A 17140-nucleotide genomic window follows, 5' to 3' on the forward strand; every position below is an offset into this window, starting at 1 on the left:
TAGTAAGCCTGAAACACTAAAATTTTACTATCTCAATATAATATTAAACATTCAGCCCATGTTTATAGGAAAATAAATCTCAAGATTTTATTAAATCTCGGCCCAAATTTATCAGCTACAACATTCCACAGTTTGGGTCCAATTAACAATACACCACATTTTTAATATGGGCTCACATAGTTATATTGTCTATGTTAATACATGACTAATTGTATACAAATTATACAACTGCGGAGTCACTAACTAATAGATATACATAGATTTTTATACATCTAGATACATAGCAAAATATTTATTGGTCTAGAAAAATTTTCTTTCTAACTCTGCGACGAAAGAACATAGCGTAATCGAATTTAAAGAAAAACTTACTTCCTGAAAAATTAAACAAGATATGTGAGCTTTCTAAGGAGTAACTATTATTGCACAACACACACATTCACACAAATGTGTAAATATATATCAATCTAGTCATCCGACTAGTTATATGCTCACGCAGCGAGTCACACAAATGGCATGTCACCAGCACTCACAAACAATATCACCTTCAAATAATCACATCACGTGGAAATTAGTCAGTGGAGTCACCGAACCCCCGATGAGCCGTCCTCCCACATGGCTCATCCTCTCACATGTGCACCAGGGAGCCGATCCCCCATACTGGCCGACCGGTCTAATCCTCACTTGACCAGCCCTCTCATTGTTTTTCTATCCTCTCTTTTCTTTTTCATACCAACAGGAGGCAACCCGGTCGTCTCCATCAAATCTAGATCATCAGGCGCTCACAACAGGAGGCCACCCTGCGGGCTGCGATCAAATCTAGATTATCAGGTGCGCCCAATAAAGAAGCCAACCCGTGGTTAACAGTAACGGTAACAGTAGGTGCACACGGGGGCGCCGATCTCCCATTTACCCGGCTAACAGAAACAGAATCGGGATCCATATAACAGAATCAGAATATAACAGAAATCAGAATCAGGATCCGTATAACAGAAACAGTCTCACAAACCCATGGTGACCCACTTCATCCCAATTCCACACAAACAAAGCACAGCAATATCACAACACAATTAATCAAGTATTGCAATTAAATGCAAGCATATTAATCAATTAAACATCGTAATGCAATGCACAACTAGACAACCATTCTCAAGTGCAATTAAATAAATAAATAAATAATATTAAGAATACAAACAATTAATTAAATTATAATAATGGAAGTAAATAAATAATTGAATAATTAGATGAATAATAATGAAAATAATTAAATAGTTAGAGCACTCTATTTCTTATTTGTTAAGTTATAGAATTAATCTAAATAAACTTATTAATTATGTTGTTAAATAAAAATTAGTCTAAGTTCTATCAAAATTTCGGCAGCACCTCCCCTAAAAATTGGACTATCTACCTGTTAAGATAATGTCAATACTCTCCCTGTATTCATTCAATCCACAAGCCCATCCATCGGGCAATCAATCAAATCAAATGTCCATCCTCTTTTACATAGCTATACCAATAATTAACGATTATTATTTGTTACTCTTTGCTCAACAACTCACTTTCAAAAACTTAAACTCATTATTTGCCAAATCTATATCTAAGAAAAATTTAAGCTCATAATTTAATATATTATCAAAATCTTTAGCTAGACATCATATCTTTGTTCCCATCAAATTAAACATCAACTTATAATCTTAAATAGTCTCTAAGCATATTACAATTTAGAGAGCTGAATAATTCGGTAACCATTTAGACGATTCTAGAATTCTACTATTTATTACAGAAAAGTTAGCTAACTATTAGTTCACAGCTGCTGCCACCATGAGAACTCTTCGAGTTTTCCACTTACACTCATGATTTATACACTACTTAACTTCATTCCTTACTATAGAATTAATATGCAACTTTATTTTCATCAAATCATTACAAAAATTTATAGGAACATTTAATATTGGACTATCATAAAAAAAAAAATTAGGTTCTTACTCAACCCTTCAAGTTCTATAAACTAAGTCTTTCATTTATATATTCGTCAAGAAACTTGCGTATTAACCAATATCCAACTTTATTGCTGCAAGAAATAACATTCAATTAAATTTATTGTCATCCCAAACTATAGTTCACATTTCTTTGTCAATCACATCCTTAATCCTTAGCAACAACAATGTTAAATACGAATCATAAATAAATATATATAGCAATAATATGAACTCATTTTAGCAAAACTCATAAAATTTTATCAACTAGCCACTGCCAAAATAAAGAAATCAGATTTCTGAATATAGCCGGTACATTACAGGCCAATGAACTCCTTTCTCAACAGGAAATTAATTAATAATATTCTATATCTGATATCAAGGCAATAACTTAAACAAATGGTTAGGGTAGTTACTGCCATATCAAATTTGTTCTAATACCTCAATGAAAAATTGTAATAACCAAACATACTTACCAATAACGAATCATCGTTTCCTTACAAAAACTCATAATAGATTCAATAATCTAACTATTCTATATGTGAATTCAATTTATAGCTTCCATTTATATTTTTATTTATCAAAATTTCTTAGTTAATCTTCATAACAGTAGCTAAGAAATTCTATTTCTATATCACTTCTCCTATTCAGGATCAAAATTCATGAAATGTATTGAAAGGGTTGAAAATAACTTACTCTACTTGCCGGAAATTCAAAAGGAAAGCAGATAGCGCTTGTCCAGATCGCAAACCATGATCGCAGCTCCGCTAGCTTGCTGTGTCTGCCGGAACGGGAAAGGATGGAGCAAAAAGGGAGACCCAAGCTTCGTCGTCGAAAGAGAGAGGCTGGTGTCGTCGGAAAATCGAGGAGCAGGAGGCTCAACGCGACTTTCCGATCGAAGGATGTCGCGGCTCTCCTGTGCCTTCTGCGTACGCCAGAAACGAAAGCAAGGAGAGAAGGGTTGCCGGAATCCGCTGCGTCGAGGAGGCTAACTAGATCGGCTCCGGTGGCTGGAATGGGGAGGGGAGGAGGAGGAGGGGTCGCGCGCTGGTACTGGCGCCAGGAAGGAGAGGAAGAAAAGGAGAAAAAGAAAAAAAAGAAAAAAGAAAAGAAAAGAAAAAAAAAGAAAAAAAAAGAGAAATCTTGGAGCTTCTAGACCATTCCGGTTCGATTCGAACCGGTTTGGTCTAATTCAATGATTCGGCTCGATTTGCTTGGTTTTCTAATCCGATTTGATTTATTTTGATTCTTTTAGTTAGGTTCTAGAACATTGCCTCAATTTACTGAATAATAATAAGAATACTAATAGATTTTTATATTAATTAATTTATATAGTAATCACACACATATACATATATATTTTTAATAAATTAATAATTAATGCTCCTTAGTTACTCTTAAAAATTTCTAAAGATTCTCCACTCGACAAATATTTAATAATATGATTTGGGCTTGAGCCCAACTCCGTAAACTTGGGCTCGAATTAGAATTAAACAGTATTTGTAGTCCAGACAGTCGAAAATTCAGATTTTTGTTTTAATAAAAATTCAAAAGTTTCGAAAATAAAAATTAAGGGTGTTTCAGATTTAATTATTCAACGTATTAATGTATTGGTTTAGTTTGAGTTTATTTTGAGTTAATATTTTTGATTTGATTATTTAATATATTAATGTATTGGTTTGATTTGGATTTATTTTAATATTTTTGGTTTGGTTTGATTTGATTTGGTTATTTAATGTGTTGATGACTTTAAATAATTATTATTAATTATTAGTTTTTAAAAATGATAAATGTTAACATACAATAATAAAACATATTAGAATAATAATATTAAACTCCTAAATAAACTATAACTAATAGATAATATAGGATTGATAGTCCTTATCCTAATACAATAGTCCTGAATACTGTATATATACCTTTTGTATTAAATTAAATTATGTTAATATAATTGATTAATTATAGTATTAATAATATGATAAGTTGAAACTTTATAAAACTTTTAATTATTTAAAATAAATTATTTATTCATGGATTTTAATGAAATAATGAGTTTATTATTTTTTACATTAATTTAAAATAAATCAAATTAATGAAATCTACCACCTTTCATTTTACATTTTTTTTATTTATCTCTATAAATTTTAATATTTTTAATTTATATTCCTGAATATATGCCTACCTACTAATTTTTACTTAATAATAAAAAATCACACTATATTTTCTTTACTATTGATATATCTTTATTATATTTTTTAATAGTATAATAAAAAAATTTTCATTTAAGAATCTATAAATTTTATATATATTCTCTCAATTTTACTTTATTATTATTTTTTTAATCGTGCATATCACAGGTATATTGCTAGTATATATTAATAACTGACATTAAATTAGAGGGACGGATATACCTACATTAAATTGGTCACTTTTTATAAAAATAAAAAAAAAATTAAAAATTTGAATTCATTATAAGAATTTTTACTTTTTATTCAGTCTAAAAAAGATTATTTTTATTATATAATCTACAAATTTTTTTTTTTCATTCATTTGACCTTGCACTAAATAAAAAAATATTTTTTATTTTTGCAAATATAACTTGTTAGGTTTTTATGATTCGCCTAATGTATCAAATACAGGTTTTTGCAATTTCACTTTATTTTTATCTTTACGGTAATTTTAACTCGTTTTCAATGTTTTGTAGTAATAGTACCCTCAATTATAATTAAGGATGAAATTGCAAATTAAAAGGTAATTTCATTCTTTTTTTTAAATAATGATAAAAATAAAAATTTTAAATTTTTTGAATATCAAATTATATTCACATTTAGTAAATGACACATTTATAGAATAAAAAAATATGATATTCGAGACATGCATAATTGAAATAATTATGAAATTGTTATATACTTTTATTAGATGAAAAATAATTTGACTATATTATCATTCAAAAACTTGCTAGGATTTTTACCCTTAAAATATAGATAATATAAAATAAATTACATAATTAAAAAATTATGTTATATTAATTTAATTTTTAAACCATGCTTGGAGATTTTTTTTGGTAAGTAATGGAAATTTATGTTATTAAACTATTAATTAGCACATTTATATTAAAAATTAAAATTTTATCTATGAAATATTATTTGTTTAGTCTAATGGATTTTTCAAAAAAATTAAATTAAATTTTTATCAGAGTTATATGGTGATTTAAAAACTATGAAAATACTTTTTTATTTGTAATTATATCCTTAATTGTAATTGAGTGTGCTATTACTAGAAAACGTTGCAGTTGGAATAAAAATTGACAAAAAAAAAAAAAACATCAAAATTATAAATGTCTGCAAAGTTCATAGTAGTTTGATACATATGATTACAATGTTATATGATAATGAATTATTATAAATTTTTTTTTTAATACTAAGGAGGAGATTCAAATTTATATATATTACCAGATTGCATGTACATTTACCATAAGGGTTCAATTGTCAAATAATTATTTTATGAAAATTCAAAATTAATTTCTAAAATACATGAACCGCATTCAACTGTTGAAATTATTTAAAGATCAAAATATATGAAAATACTAATTTACCATAGTCAAATGTTTAATATAGTAAAAAGAAAGTTAGAAGATCAAAATCTCTATAAGAGTTATTCTTTTAAATTTGTTACTAACTTATCAAGCTAAACATTTAAAAAAATACGATTAAAATAATATAAATCTTTATCTGTAGAATATTTTCTAATTAATTAGTTGACTTTCAAAATCAATTATCATGCTGTTTTGCATAAACATTTAAATTTCAAAAAATATGAATTTTATATAATATTTTAGAAATTTGCTAGAGTAAGCATGAATGCAACTTCTAAGAAATAAATAATTGTTAGAAAAAATTAAATTTAAGCAGGTTATAATTTAATTTTTTTGAGAGAAGAGAATCCAATTTGAATAATTATTTCTACACCAAGAATTATGCATAAGAAAGCTAAATTTAAAAATGAATATATATATATATATATGAATAAAATTATTAAATAACAAAATTTTGGTTTAGTTAGTTCACCTAAAAATTCAATTTAATTTTTCAACCAATCAATCGAATTTGATTTTGAAAATACTGATAAGAAGTCAAAAGCTCTCCAATAATATTTTATCCAAATATAAACAATCAAAATTATTATTATTATTTTGCAAACCTCTTATGATAAATATAAATTATTTTATTGTCAATCAGATGTGATCTGATTGATGAATTAAAAGGAACTATGTGTTATTTTGATCCATTAAACATTGTAATTAATTAAAATATGAATTATTTTGCATTCGATTGGGTTTTACGGCAAAACATAATGTATTAAAAAAAAAAACTATTTATTGTGAGTTGGTTTGCAAACTTCTTATAAAATATTTTGGGTATAGAGTAATTTTTAATACATCGAAACCCTTAGTCAAACTAGTAATTTGAATTTTTTATTTTTTTTTATCTTTTAAGAAAATAGCATGAAATTTCATTTGATATTGTCAATTTATAGTGGATTGAGGCTATGAACTTTGAAAACTACTTTTCATATAACATTATTTTAAAAAATTATTTTATTTTTACATTATTCTGATACAAAACCATTTGATTAGCTCATAAATTAATATGATCACAATGGGAAAAACTGTGTGTAATATTAAGAAAAAAACAGCAAAAAGGGAGATAAAATGTAGAAAAATAAAAATGTTTATAAACCTAAAGTAAAAAAATGTTTGTTTGTAGTAAATTTATTTAATAATAATAATAAATAATAAAAAAAGCTAACCTGAAATCATGGCTACTTAGAAGGGTTAACCAAACACAAGATCTGAATTTAATGGGAATTTCTAAAAATAAATTATTTCCAATTTTAGTTTAACCAACAATAAAATCTTCCCCTAATTTAAAAGTAAATAAAAAAAAAAAGGTAATTTTCAGTTGGCAATATTTGAATTTTGACTTTGACTATATCTACAAAATTGTCACAGTAAATACATTACTTGATTGACAGTTAGAACATCAAGCTTATAAAAACCATACCACACCATATTTTTACCTCTTTCCCATAAAACCAACTTTCCTTTTGTTTGTTAGAGAGAGGATCTTTCTTTTCAAGTGGAAAAGGTTATAAAGATCAAAAATACTTTAATGCAAAAAAAACATCCATTCACATGATCATTTGTTAACATCATCAAATTTATAGTTTTAGACTGAGATTTCAGAGCACTTTTCTTTCTTCTTAGCAGGTTTCAAAGCCACCTCTTCTTGTCTTCTCTCTCTGCCCACCAAACCCATTAAAAAATTAGTATAAGAATATTTGGTATTGTATTTGTACCTCCTTTGTTAGCTCCGTAGATCATCGCAGCAGTGATTTTATTGTTTAGAAGCTTTGTTATTGTGATTTTGTTTTTATTTGTTTAAATCCTTCGAGATCTTCGTTTTTCCACCTTTTGACATATAGAATAGGAAGTCATAAAAAGACTAGCTTTTTATATATATTTCTTGTTGAACTCTCCTCTTTTTGTTCTTGATCTTCAAGGGTTCGTTGTTTTGAGTTTTTCTTGTGCTTACCCTTTAAACCCTTTTTGATTTTAGTTTATAAATTCGGAGTTTTTTCATTATGATTTGCACTGTTAAGCAATCTGCTTTATTACCAACGATCAATGGATCTGAAACCATTTTTCGCCGAAAAAACCCGTTCACAACACAGAGATCTTTGTTTTTGCCTTCTCTTCCAGCAAAGAAGAGCCCAAAAACTGTTCTTGCTGTGTCAAAACCTTTACATGTCTCTTCAATTGAATCTTTTGCACTACCAAAACCCCAGAAGGAATCGTTGATCACATGTAAGGCCTATGAGGCAGACCGATCGCAGCCAATAGATGCAGCGGAGACGAAATCAGAGGCTGCGAGGAAGGTCAAAATTGGAATTTACTTTGCAACATGGTGGGCTTTGAATGTTGTGTTCAATATTTACAACAAGAAGGTGTTGAATGCGTTTCCCTTTCCATGGTTGACCTCTACGCTTTCTCTTGCTTGTGGATCTCTTATCATGCTTGTATCTTGGGCAACAAGGATTGCTGAGGCACCTAAGACTGATTTTGAGTTTTGGAAGACTTTATTCCCTGTAAGTAGATTTGTGGGTTTTGTTTGGTGTGTTGGAAAGTGAAGGATATTATGGGAAAGTGATGTTTTTGTTTTGGCTTGCACCATTTCGTTGTTTTAGGCTTTATAATTTTAAGCTGAGAAAATTACCCTTTGTTTGGTTGCAGATGAGAATGAGTGACGAAAAAAATTGATGGTCTTCTGTTTGAGCTTTAGCCTTTATATGTAGTTTTAGTTTATATATATATTTTTTATTACTAAAAATACCCTTTGGTTGTTTGCTGGGGAAAGCCTAGAAAATGAAAGCTTGATTGGTGTGATTATATTTTGGCTGGTTTCAAAGGGATTACCAATTCACTTCAGTTAAATTAGATTCAATTTTATTAGGGTCTTGGTTTCTAGAGTTTAAAACTAGGAAAATAGATTAAAAACTGTTATCACATTTATTTAAGCTTTTTCTGTTCAATTAGACAAAGAATTAGGGTTTTTGGCATTTGTGGTGCCCAAATTAAATATGTTGTAAATTTGCTTGCTAATTGCATTCTTGGCACTCTCTAATTATCTGTTCTCCTAAGGTTGCTGTGGCACATACAATTGGGCATGTAGCTGCAACGGTGAGCATGTCAAAAGTTGCTGTTTCATTTACCCATATCATCAAGAGTGGTGAACCAGCTTTCAGTGTCTTGGTCTCAAGGTTCATCTTGGGTGAGAGCTTCCCTGCTGGGGTTTACATGTCCCTAATTCCAATTATTGGTGGTTGTGCACTTGCTGCTGTTACTGAACTCAACTTCAACATGATTGGTATGACTATTCTTGTCCTTTTTACCCTCTTCCTGAGTTTAGAATCAACCACTGTGCCATACTTTGATCTGCTAATCTTTAACTGGAAATGGTGAGAGCAAAAGCTTGAACGTTCTGTTAGGCTGTCTTGTTTGAAAACAAACAGGCAGTACACTTGCTTATATTTATGTTTGGGATTGGTTTGTTATTTTACTGAGTATATTTTATTGGTTTTGTTCAGTCATGAATTTGGTGGGTTTGTTGTTGGCTGTTTGTTTCAGGTTTTATGGGGGCTATGATCTCCAACTTGGCTTTTGTTTTCCGGAACATATTTTCAAAGAAAGGCATGAAGGGGAAATCTGTTAGCGGAATGAACTACTATGCTTGCCTCTCTATGCTTTCTCTCTTGATTCTTACACCTTTTGCTATTGCTGTGGAGGGACCGCAGTTGTGGGCAGCAGGATGGCAAACGGCGGTCTCACAGATTGGACCACATTTTGTATGGTAAGTTTCTGACAGTTAAAAACTGGTTCTTGACTGATTGCTAATACCCAAGATTTTTCTCTATGCACTTGTTTTAGAATAGTAGAGAAGTGAAAAGAGCAGCACAGTTAAATCATAAAGAGACTTTTTGATCAATCACAATGAAAAAGACTTAGATGGGTGCTTCTTGCTAGATAGCTTTTTGGGAAATGCATAGTATGTGGTTGAAGTTAAGTTGACCTTAAAAGTAATACTTTGTGATGCAGTTGTACATGATGATTTTGCTTATTTTAACAGTCTGTTGCATTGTTGAATTTACCTTGTTTTATTTGCTATTCTAATTTCAAAAAATGAACAGGCATATGTTTTCCTCCGTCTTGTGCTGAACATATTATGTGTGATTGTTATTGTGCCTGATAGGTGGGTGGTGGCTCAAAGTGTGTTCTATCATCTATACAATCAAGTGTCATACATGTCCTTGGATGAGATCTCTCCCTTGACATTTAGCATTGGTAACACTATGAAACGTATATCTGTCATCGTCTCTTCTATTATCATTTTCCACACCCCTGTCCGGCCAGTCAATGCTCTTGGAGCCGCCATTGCTATTCTTGGAACCTTCTTGTATTCCCAGGTAATTGCCCATTTGTCTTTATGAATTTGGTATTGTGCTTTGGCATTCAGTGGCTTCACTGAAAACACGTATATGCATCCCGCATCCTTTCCACTTTATCTCTTTATCATATCAAGAAAAACTGAAACATTTCCTGTCAAAAATAAATAAATAAAACAAAAGCAGTCTCATTATAGTATTGAGATTGTAAGGTTAGTATACCTTTTTTATCCTGTGTAATTTTCTGAAATATTACAGCCTTCCAACCAAAACAAATGTGAGAAACATTGGAGTTCTTGATTTTGAACACTCGAGATGGACAGATGTAGGATGTGAGGTTAGGTGAAGCCATGGACCAAGACCAGCTAAAACGCTGATAACAGAGATTCACTAGCTAATTAGAGAGTTGCATTCTTGGTGTTGATATTTAGGTTGGACTTTAGCTGCCAACCTAGTAGTTGAATTTCCCTGTGTTCGGTGCCTCTTAACCTTGCCTTTTTTTTAGTTGGATATGAAATTGACCATTTTAATCTGAGCCTACCTAACTCGAGGAATCTTAAAAGATTCTCATCTGTTATTCTTCCATGTGAGTCAAAATTCTTCCATGATGTTTCATATTTTGACGGCTGAAGTTTGGAATATGCTTTGGTTTCTTCCTTTAGGATAACAACTTTATGCTTAAACAGACAAAGTTTGATTAAACAAATGTTGGGAATGTGACTGTATGCATATATTGATAAAATCTTTTTTGTGTGGCAGGCTAAGCAGTGATAACACGTCGGCACGATTAAACATTCATCATGTAACCTAAATGATGAGACAAATTGTGTCAAGAACGAAGAAGGTTCGGCTTAAGGTTCGGCTTAGAAGTTGAAAGTTGCTGTCTTTTAGGATGCGATACTGCTGGTTTTTGGATCGATGAACCAGCCTTGTCTTTCTGTAGATATAATAAACTACATAACGAGCGGTACTGCTCGTATATAAGTCATTATTACTGAGTTTTTCTTATTTTAGTGAGGCTGGGTAGAAAATGTTCAATAAAAACTTTGGACAAATGTCCAAATCTTGTCTGTTTCGACGACAAACTTGAATAAAATTTTGGTATTGGTATTGAAATTTGTTTGCATTTCAGGCTGCTATATGATGGAATGAAATTCAGTTAAAAGAGTGGCCAAAATCTATTGCATCTTTTTAAGTATTAACTGTATTATTTGGTTTCATATTTTTTCACAGAAGCATTATATATATTGAAGTTACCAAAATAGAAATGAATTCTTTAAAATGGTTTGCTTTCAATGTAGCAGTAGTAAGCTGACCCTAGGGAATAACATAATGGCATATCGGCTCTTCAACAGCATGGGAGGGCATATTCGATTATCTTTTCCTTTTTTTTTTTTTTTTTTTTGTAATATTGTCCTAGACAGCAGCCAGGTTTATTATATATGCTTGTTCCCCATAATTATAATTATAAATATAAAAAAAAAAAAATACAAAACTTACTTGCTCCTTGAAAACAATGGTATTTTTATTTTTTTAAAATATAATACGGTATAAAGTATATCTCACAATACCATGACTTATAATTATACTCTAAAAAAGGCAGTGGACTTACAATTATAAATATAACAGCAATTATTAAAGCACATTAATAATTTAGGGATGAAACTTGAAAGGACTTTAGGATTTTAATGTCAAGAAATAGTAAATATACGTGGATTGCCCATTACCCTTTATTATTAATTTAAATTATATAATATAGGCAACACCTTGGTATGTGCAAAGGCAAAGGAAAGGGGACCAATCGTTTCAACGGTCAGAAATCCTTGAATTAATTGAGAACTTATTATTATACTTTTGAAATCTTATCTGGACTTACATCCTTGTGTTTTTTCTTTTTTTCATAATATACTATTTTCAAAAGTTTTTAGCTCTGTGGGTTGGATTTCTCCACATGCAATTTTATTTGTGGGCCTGTGGGTTGTACTACCCTTGGATGCTATTACAATGAAGTTTACATATTTAACCCCCACCTCTCCCCTTTCCCCTCCCCTTCCAGAAAATAGAAAAAAACAAAAAGAAAATCCACTAGCAAACATTTTTTCCCCACTTGAGAAATGATTCTATATCTCTCCAAATCATTAGAATAGTACTTTGAGTATGACAGCACATGAACTAAGTAACCATGCAATTTTTTGAGATTCAATTCGTAAAAATTACATCAACTAATAAACTGAACTCGAAACCTATTTATCAAGCAAGCTCGTATAAGCTAAACTTGAACGCAGTTATTGAACTCGTTTTGTAAATGAGCTCAAGCTCAAGCTTAGCACATTACTGATGAGCTAAAGAGAGTTTTGTACTAAACTATTTAGATTCAATTGGTTTAATCTTGAGGAACTTTGATTTTAAAGCTAGTCAAGCTTAATACTTCGATTGAGCCTACAAATACAGAATTAAATCAATAAAACTTTACAATTTGATAGACACTTCTTTCTAAAAATAAAATAAAACTGCATCATATAAGTTTTCCTTTCAATACTCATAAACAAACCAAGTAACAACAATCTACATATTTTCTTTCAACAAAAAAGATATGAAATATGCTCTAAACCAATTTGTGATTAATGCATGTTCCAGCACATTCATCAAACACAAACTCTTACATAAAATCCAGAAATTCAGCTAAGTGTTCGCAACTCAACTCCCCGGGAAATTGATTTGGTCCCAATCATTCAATAAATACATCCTTTCAAGTCTTGAAAGGAAAAGAACTCTCAAACTTACAATATGAGTAACTCCTTTATTGTCAAATGAGTCATCATCATCAAAGTTGCAGAAATTTGAGGGCAGTCTGAACATCCTTATCCCCTCTGCCACTGCAGTTAAGGACAACCTTAGTTCCATTTGGAAGAGTTGGGCAGAGCTTCTCCAAATAAGCAACTGCATGAGATGTCTCCAGAGCAGGGATTATGCCCTCTAATCGTGATAATCTCTTGAATGCTGCCAGTAACAAAAAAAATTAGTAGCTACAAAGATATAACACTAAACTTGTTATATAAATAATAATAATAATGACAATAATAATAATTATTATTATTACTAGTGAAAGGTGAAAACTGGGGGGTGGAGGAAATACAATTATGTGAATTGAGCCAGCTAATGATGTGTGAAGAAAAATAATAAAGCATCCACCCCAAATTTGAATGAAAATGGATTGGAACATAAAATGGGGAATGAGCCAAAGACTGATTACCAGGTTCAGAAATTAAATAAATTGAATAGCATCTCCATGACAACAAAACCATTCATACACATTAACACAGAACACATAGTTTACAGGTAGACAATATGCAACAAGCAGTAATCAAAATGAGGAATGTCAAATCTTCTAAGCATCAACCCAATAATAATAAATGGACAAAAGGTAGAATTTCATACCTTCCAATGCTTCCTCATCTGTCACAGAGTAGTATTCAGCACGTCCTTTCTCTTTCAGAAAACTATGTTCAGGTCCAACTCCAGGGTAATCCAACCTATGCAAAAGGAAAGACGATGTATAATGCAAGAGAAAAAGAGGAACACACCACATCAATAACAAATTACAGAATTTAGTTAAAACCCTTACCCTGCACTAATAGAATGAGGTTCAATTATTTGACCATCATCATCTTGTAATAAGTAGCTCATAGCTCCATGCAGGACCCCAACTTCTCCTTTGGTCAAAGTAGCTGCATGTTTACCACTGTCCAAGCCTAAACCTGCAGCCTCCACACCAATCAACCTAACATCCTTGTCGTTAAGAAAATCCTCAAAAAGTCCAATGGCATTGGAACCTCCACCAACACAAGCAACCAGAACATCAGGCTTTCCACCCCATTTTTCCATTGCTTGTTTTCTTGTTTCAATACCAATAATCTTATGGAACTCTCGGACCATCATTGGATATGGATGTGGCCCAGCAACAGATCCCAGAATATAATGGGTTGTCTCCACATTAGTCACCCAATCCCGTATAGCTTCAGATGTAGCATCCTTCAGTGTGGCTGTTCCAGAATGGACTCCTCTAACCTCAGCCCCAAGAAGCCGCATCCTGAAAACATTAAGTGACTGTCTTTCCATATCCTGGGCACCCATATAGATGACACACTGCAAACCAAACCTTGCACATACTGTAGCAGTAGCAACTCCATGCTGACCAGCTCCAGTTTCAGCAATTATACGCTTTTTGCCCAAACGTTTAGCAAGCAAAACTTGGCCAATGGCATTATTGATCTTATGTGCCCCCGTGTGGTTTAGATCCTCTCTCTTGAGGTAAATGTGCGGCCCTTCACCATTAGGACGCTTATAATGCTCTGTAAGTCGCTCAGCAAAATAAAGAGGAGTTTCCCTACCGACATAGTCTTTCAAAATCCCATCTAGTTCTTTCTGCAAAGATAAATACTTTCATGTAAGATTAAGAGAGAGAACACTAAGCACCATTTTTTTAAAAAAAATAATAAAGCTTCCATTAATCGCAAAAAAACTCAATTATTCAGTAAATTTTATCAGCGCAACCATAGATCGATTTCTATACAGTGTAGCAGAATTATATAAATGTTAGCAAGATACCCGAGTGTAATGGACATTCGATAAATAAACCCGAAATCCACAATAGCAAAATAAAATTCCATTGTTTGTCCAGAAAGCTTCTAAAACCCAAACAAATTAGAACTCTTGAATTTAAAAAATGACTAAACTGAGATAGAACAGAAAAAATGACTAAATGATATAGAATCAAAAAGAAAATTAGAAACACATCCAATGACCAAAAATCGAAAATGAACAAGAAGAATAAAGTACCTGAAAATCAGAGTCATCTTTGAGGGAAACGAAAGCGGATTCAAGCTCAGAGAGTGCATACATTAAGGTTTCAGGCACATACTTACCACCAAATTTACCAAACCGCCCATAAGAATCAGGCCTCAGCCACAGAGAAGGATCAGAATCCTCCTTCTCCTCCATCTTCACAGCCGCCTCTTTGGTCAAAGTGCAAGAGACTGAAAATCTAGTATTGGAAGAAGGAGGTGATCGTAAAGCTGTAAATTGGTTGAACTTCAAGGGCAAACGAGAGGCAGAAAAGGGTTTGCAGATAGTAGTAGAAGAAGAAATGTGGGATTGGCAAGAAGCAGAAGAAGCAGCCATTAGGTATTGTATTTTTTTATTTTTGCCGTTTTTTTGATCGGAATTTGTGATTTTATAGTTGGGTTGCACGTGAGGTGAGTTGGTGACTATCCATAAAATTTTGTAAAACTATTTTAATTTGTATATTATTGCAATTTCACGTTCTTTAAATTATTGGTTGTAATTAAATTTTGTAGGATGTTATAAAAAACATTCTATTTCTTTTTTCTTTTTTCCTACTCTGATTGGCAATTATAGTTAATTTTTAGATTTTATTTTAAGATAATACTTATTAAAAAATAAAAAATAGGACGAGTGCAACAAATTCCCTTTATTTATGGATGACTACGAGAGAAATGAAATATTATTTTCAGACATCAATTGATTTTCTATCTTTTAATATAGCTAGGGTGTAAATTTTTTTGGAATATATCAATCCAAATCAAAATTGCAAATTAAATTTCAATTTGAAATGTAATTTTAGAATATTAAATTTAAAATGAAATGTAGTTTTTAAAATTTTGTTATATGGATGATCTGAACAGAAACATGATAGAAAATTCTTATATGTGTAACTTTTAATTTTAATTTTTTAGATTTTAATTATACATTTAATATAAAATATTAATCTTGAGTAAAATATTTTTAAAATTTAATAATAAAAAGTTCTATTTCATTCTAAAACTATACACTCCTTCCTTCCCATTTGCATAATTTAACAAAGCACGCATATCAAGAATTTAATTAACAAAAGTTATTTTGTCATTTTTACTCTTAATAACTCATTAAGATACTAATAGTCCTTCATTTAATGAATAATTATAAAGGTTACTATGGGATAAATAATTATTACATATCTAAATTTAAAAACTTTTCAAATATTATGGGATATCTAAAAAATAAATAATAAGCAAGCAAAATAAGATCGAGAGAGTATTTTAATGAAATACTTTAGTTAATAATTAATATAGACTTGAAAATCTAAGAATCAAAGTAAAATAAAACAAAGAAGTCATCATGATGCAATCACAATTTACATGTTTCTATCAATTTTGACACTTATAGAAAATTCCATCAATAAACATAATATGTCATAAATTTATCCGTTGTTTGGAATAAAAAAATTCCACAAAATTTTATGGAATTCATTCAAAAATTCATATTTTTGTGCTTGAAATGAAAAAATGTAGATTTTTAAAAAATTTATTTTTTTTAGAAAATCATTATTGTGCTTTTATTTTAATATTTTTAAAGCATTTTTCTACTATCAATGAGAGAGATTCAAGTTAAATATCCATTTATCACTAAATTAAATGCAATAATTTTATTAATATTATTTTTTATTTTTATATATTTATTTTTGCGAAATTAATATTTCAAGGATATTTTATAAAACAAAAGCAAATGAATTTTCAATTATAAATTTATTCTACGTGTGTATTATATAGAATTCAATTGAATTACATGTTTTAAATTAATCATACTAAACATGAATAATTCATTCACAAATGAATAATTTAATTCAATTACAAACTAATTTCATATTTTAAATTCATTTATACCAAACAGAGTATTAAAATAATATGAGAGGATAAACATCAAGAAATGATGAATAAAACGTATATTTCTAAATATGCCAAGTAATCCTTATTTCTAAATATGGCAAATAATAAAAAATTGAGAAAATTTATATTCTCGTATCTTGTCACAATAGATGACTGTATTAATGCTTTTTTTTAGAAGATATTAATGCATTTTTTAAAAATACATAATTTTGTCTCATTATTTTGATTCCGTTTTATTATTATATCCTTTTATTAATTCTTATACTTCTTAAATTAAGTATAATGATAAATTAGTTAATTTTGATAAAACACGATAGCAAAATAGACAATAAATATATTGACAGATAAATTAATTTTGGTGAATATAAAAATAAAATAGTAATTCATTGACAAAAACTAGAAAAAAATTGATAGAATAACATAATAATCTTGCTGAAGTAA

The 17140-nt window shown here is 30.2% G+C and overlaps 2 protein-coding genes across 2 annotated transcripts; one reads left to right on the top strand and one right to left on the bottom strand.

The window, feature by feature from the left end:
- Positions 1-7066: 7066 nt before the first annotated feature.
- Positions 7067-11090, top strand: GPT1 (glucose 6-phosphate/phosphate translocator 1). Its single transcript, XM_012215374.4, has 5 exons — positions 7067-8120; positions 8674-8899; positions 9160-9382; positions 9782-9995; positions 10734-11090. The coding sequence occupies exons 1-5, from the start codon at positions 7617-7619 to the stop codon at positions 10743-10745; spliced, it is 1179 nt and encodes a 392-aa protein (XP_012070764.1). The 5' UTR covers positions 7067-7616; the 3' UTR covers positions 10746-11090.
- A 1628-nt stretch (positions 11091-12718) lies between these two features.
- Positions 12719-15191, bottom strand: LOC105632908 (tryptophan synthase beta chain 1). Its single transcript, XM_012215375.4, has 4 exons — positions 14814-15191; positions 13600-14399; positions 13413-13507; positions 12719-12974 (listed from the first exon to the last, which is right to left on the bottom strand). Exons 1-4 carry the CDS (start codon positions 15153-15155, stop codon positions 12799-12801), a joined length of 1413 nt encoding a protein of 470 aa, XP_012070765.1. The 5' UTR covers positions 15156-15191; the 3' UTR covers positions 12719-12798.
- Positions 15192-17140: the final 1949 nt, after the last annotated feature.

This window comes from Jatropha curcas, chromosome 7, assembly GCF_041381405.1.
Source record: "Jatropha curcas cultivar XTBG-Jc1 chromosome 7, XTBG_Jcur_1.0, whole genome shotgun sequence".
NCBI classification, from domain to species: domain Eukaryota; kingdom Viridiplantae; phylum Streptophyta; class Magnoliopsida; order Malpighiales; family Euphorbiaceae; genus Jatropha; species Jatropha curcas.

Bases quoted from the DNA above. Each gene is read 5' to 3' on its own strand.
- GPT1 (XM_012215374.4), top strand. From the start codon at position 7,617: ATGATTTGCACTGTTAAGCAATCTGCTTTATTACCAACGATCAATGGA. The intron at 8,121-8,673 runs GTAAGTAGATTT...TGTTCTCCTAAG, and splicing joins TTTGGAAGACTTTATTCCCT to GTTGCTGTGGCACATACAAT. The intron at 8,900-9,159 runs GTATGACTATTC...TGTTTGTTTCAG, and splicing joins ACTCAACTTCAACATGATTG to GTTTTATGGGGGCTATGATC.
- LOC105632908 (XM_012215375.4), bottom strand. From the start codon at position 15,155: ATGGCTGCTTCTTCTGCTTCTTGCCAATCCCACATTTCTTCTTCTACT. The intron at 14,400-14,813 runs GTACTTTATTCT...TTATCTTTGCAG, and splicing joins AAGATGACTCTGATTTTCAG to AAAGAACTAGATGGGATTTT. The intron at 13,508-13,599 runs GTAAGGGTTTTA...CCTTTTGCATAG, and splicing joins CCTCATTCTATTAGTGCAGG to GTTGGATTACCCTGGAGTTG.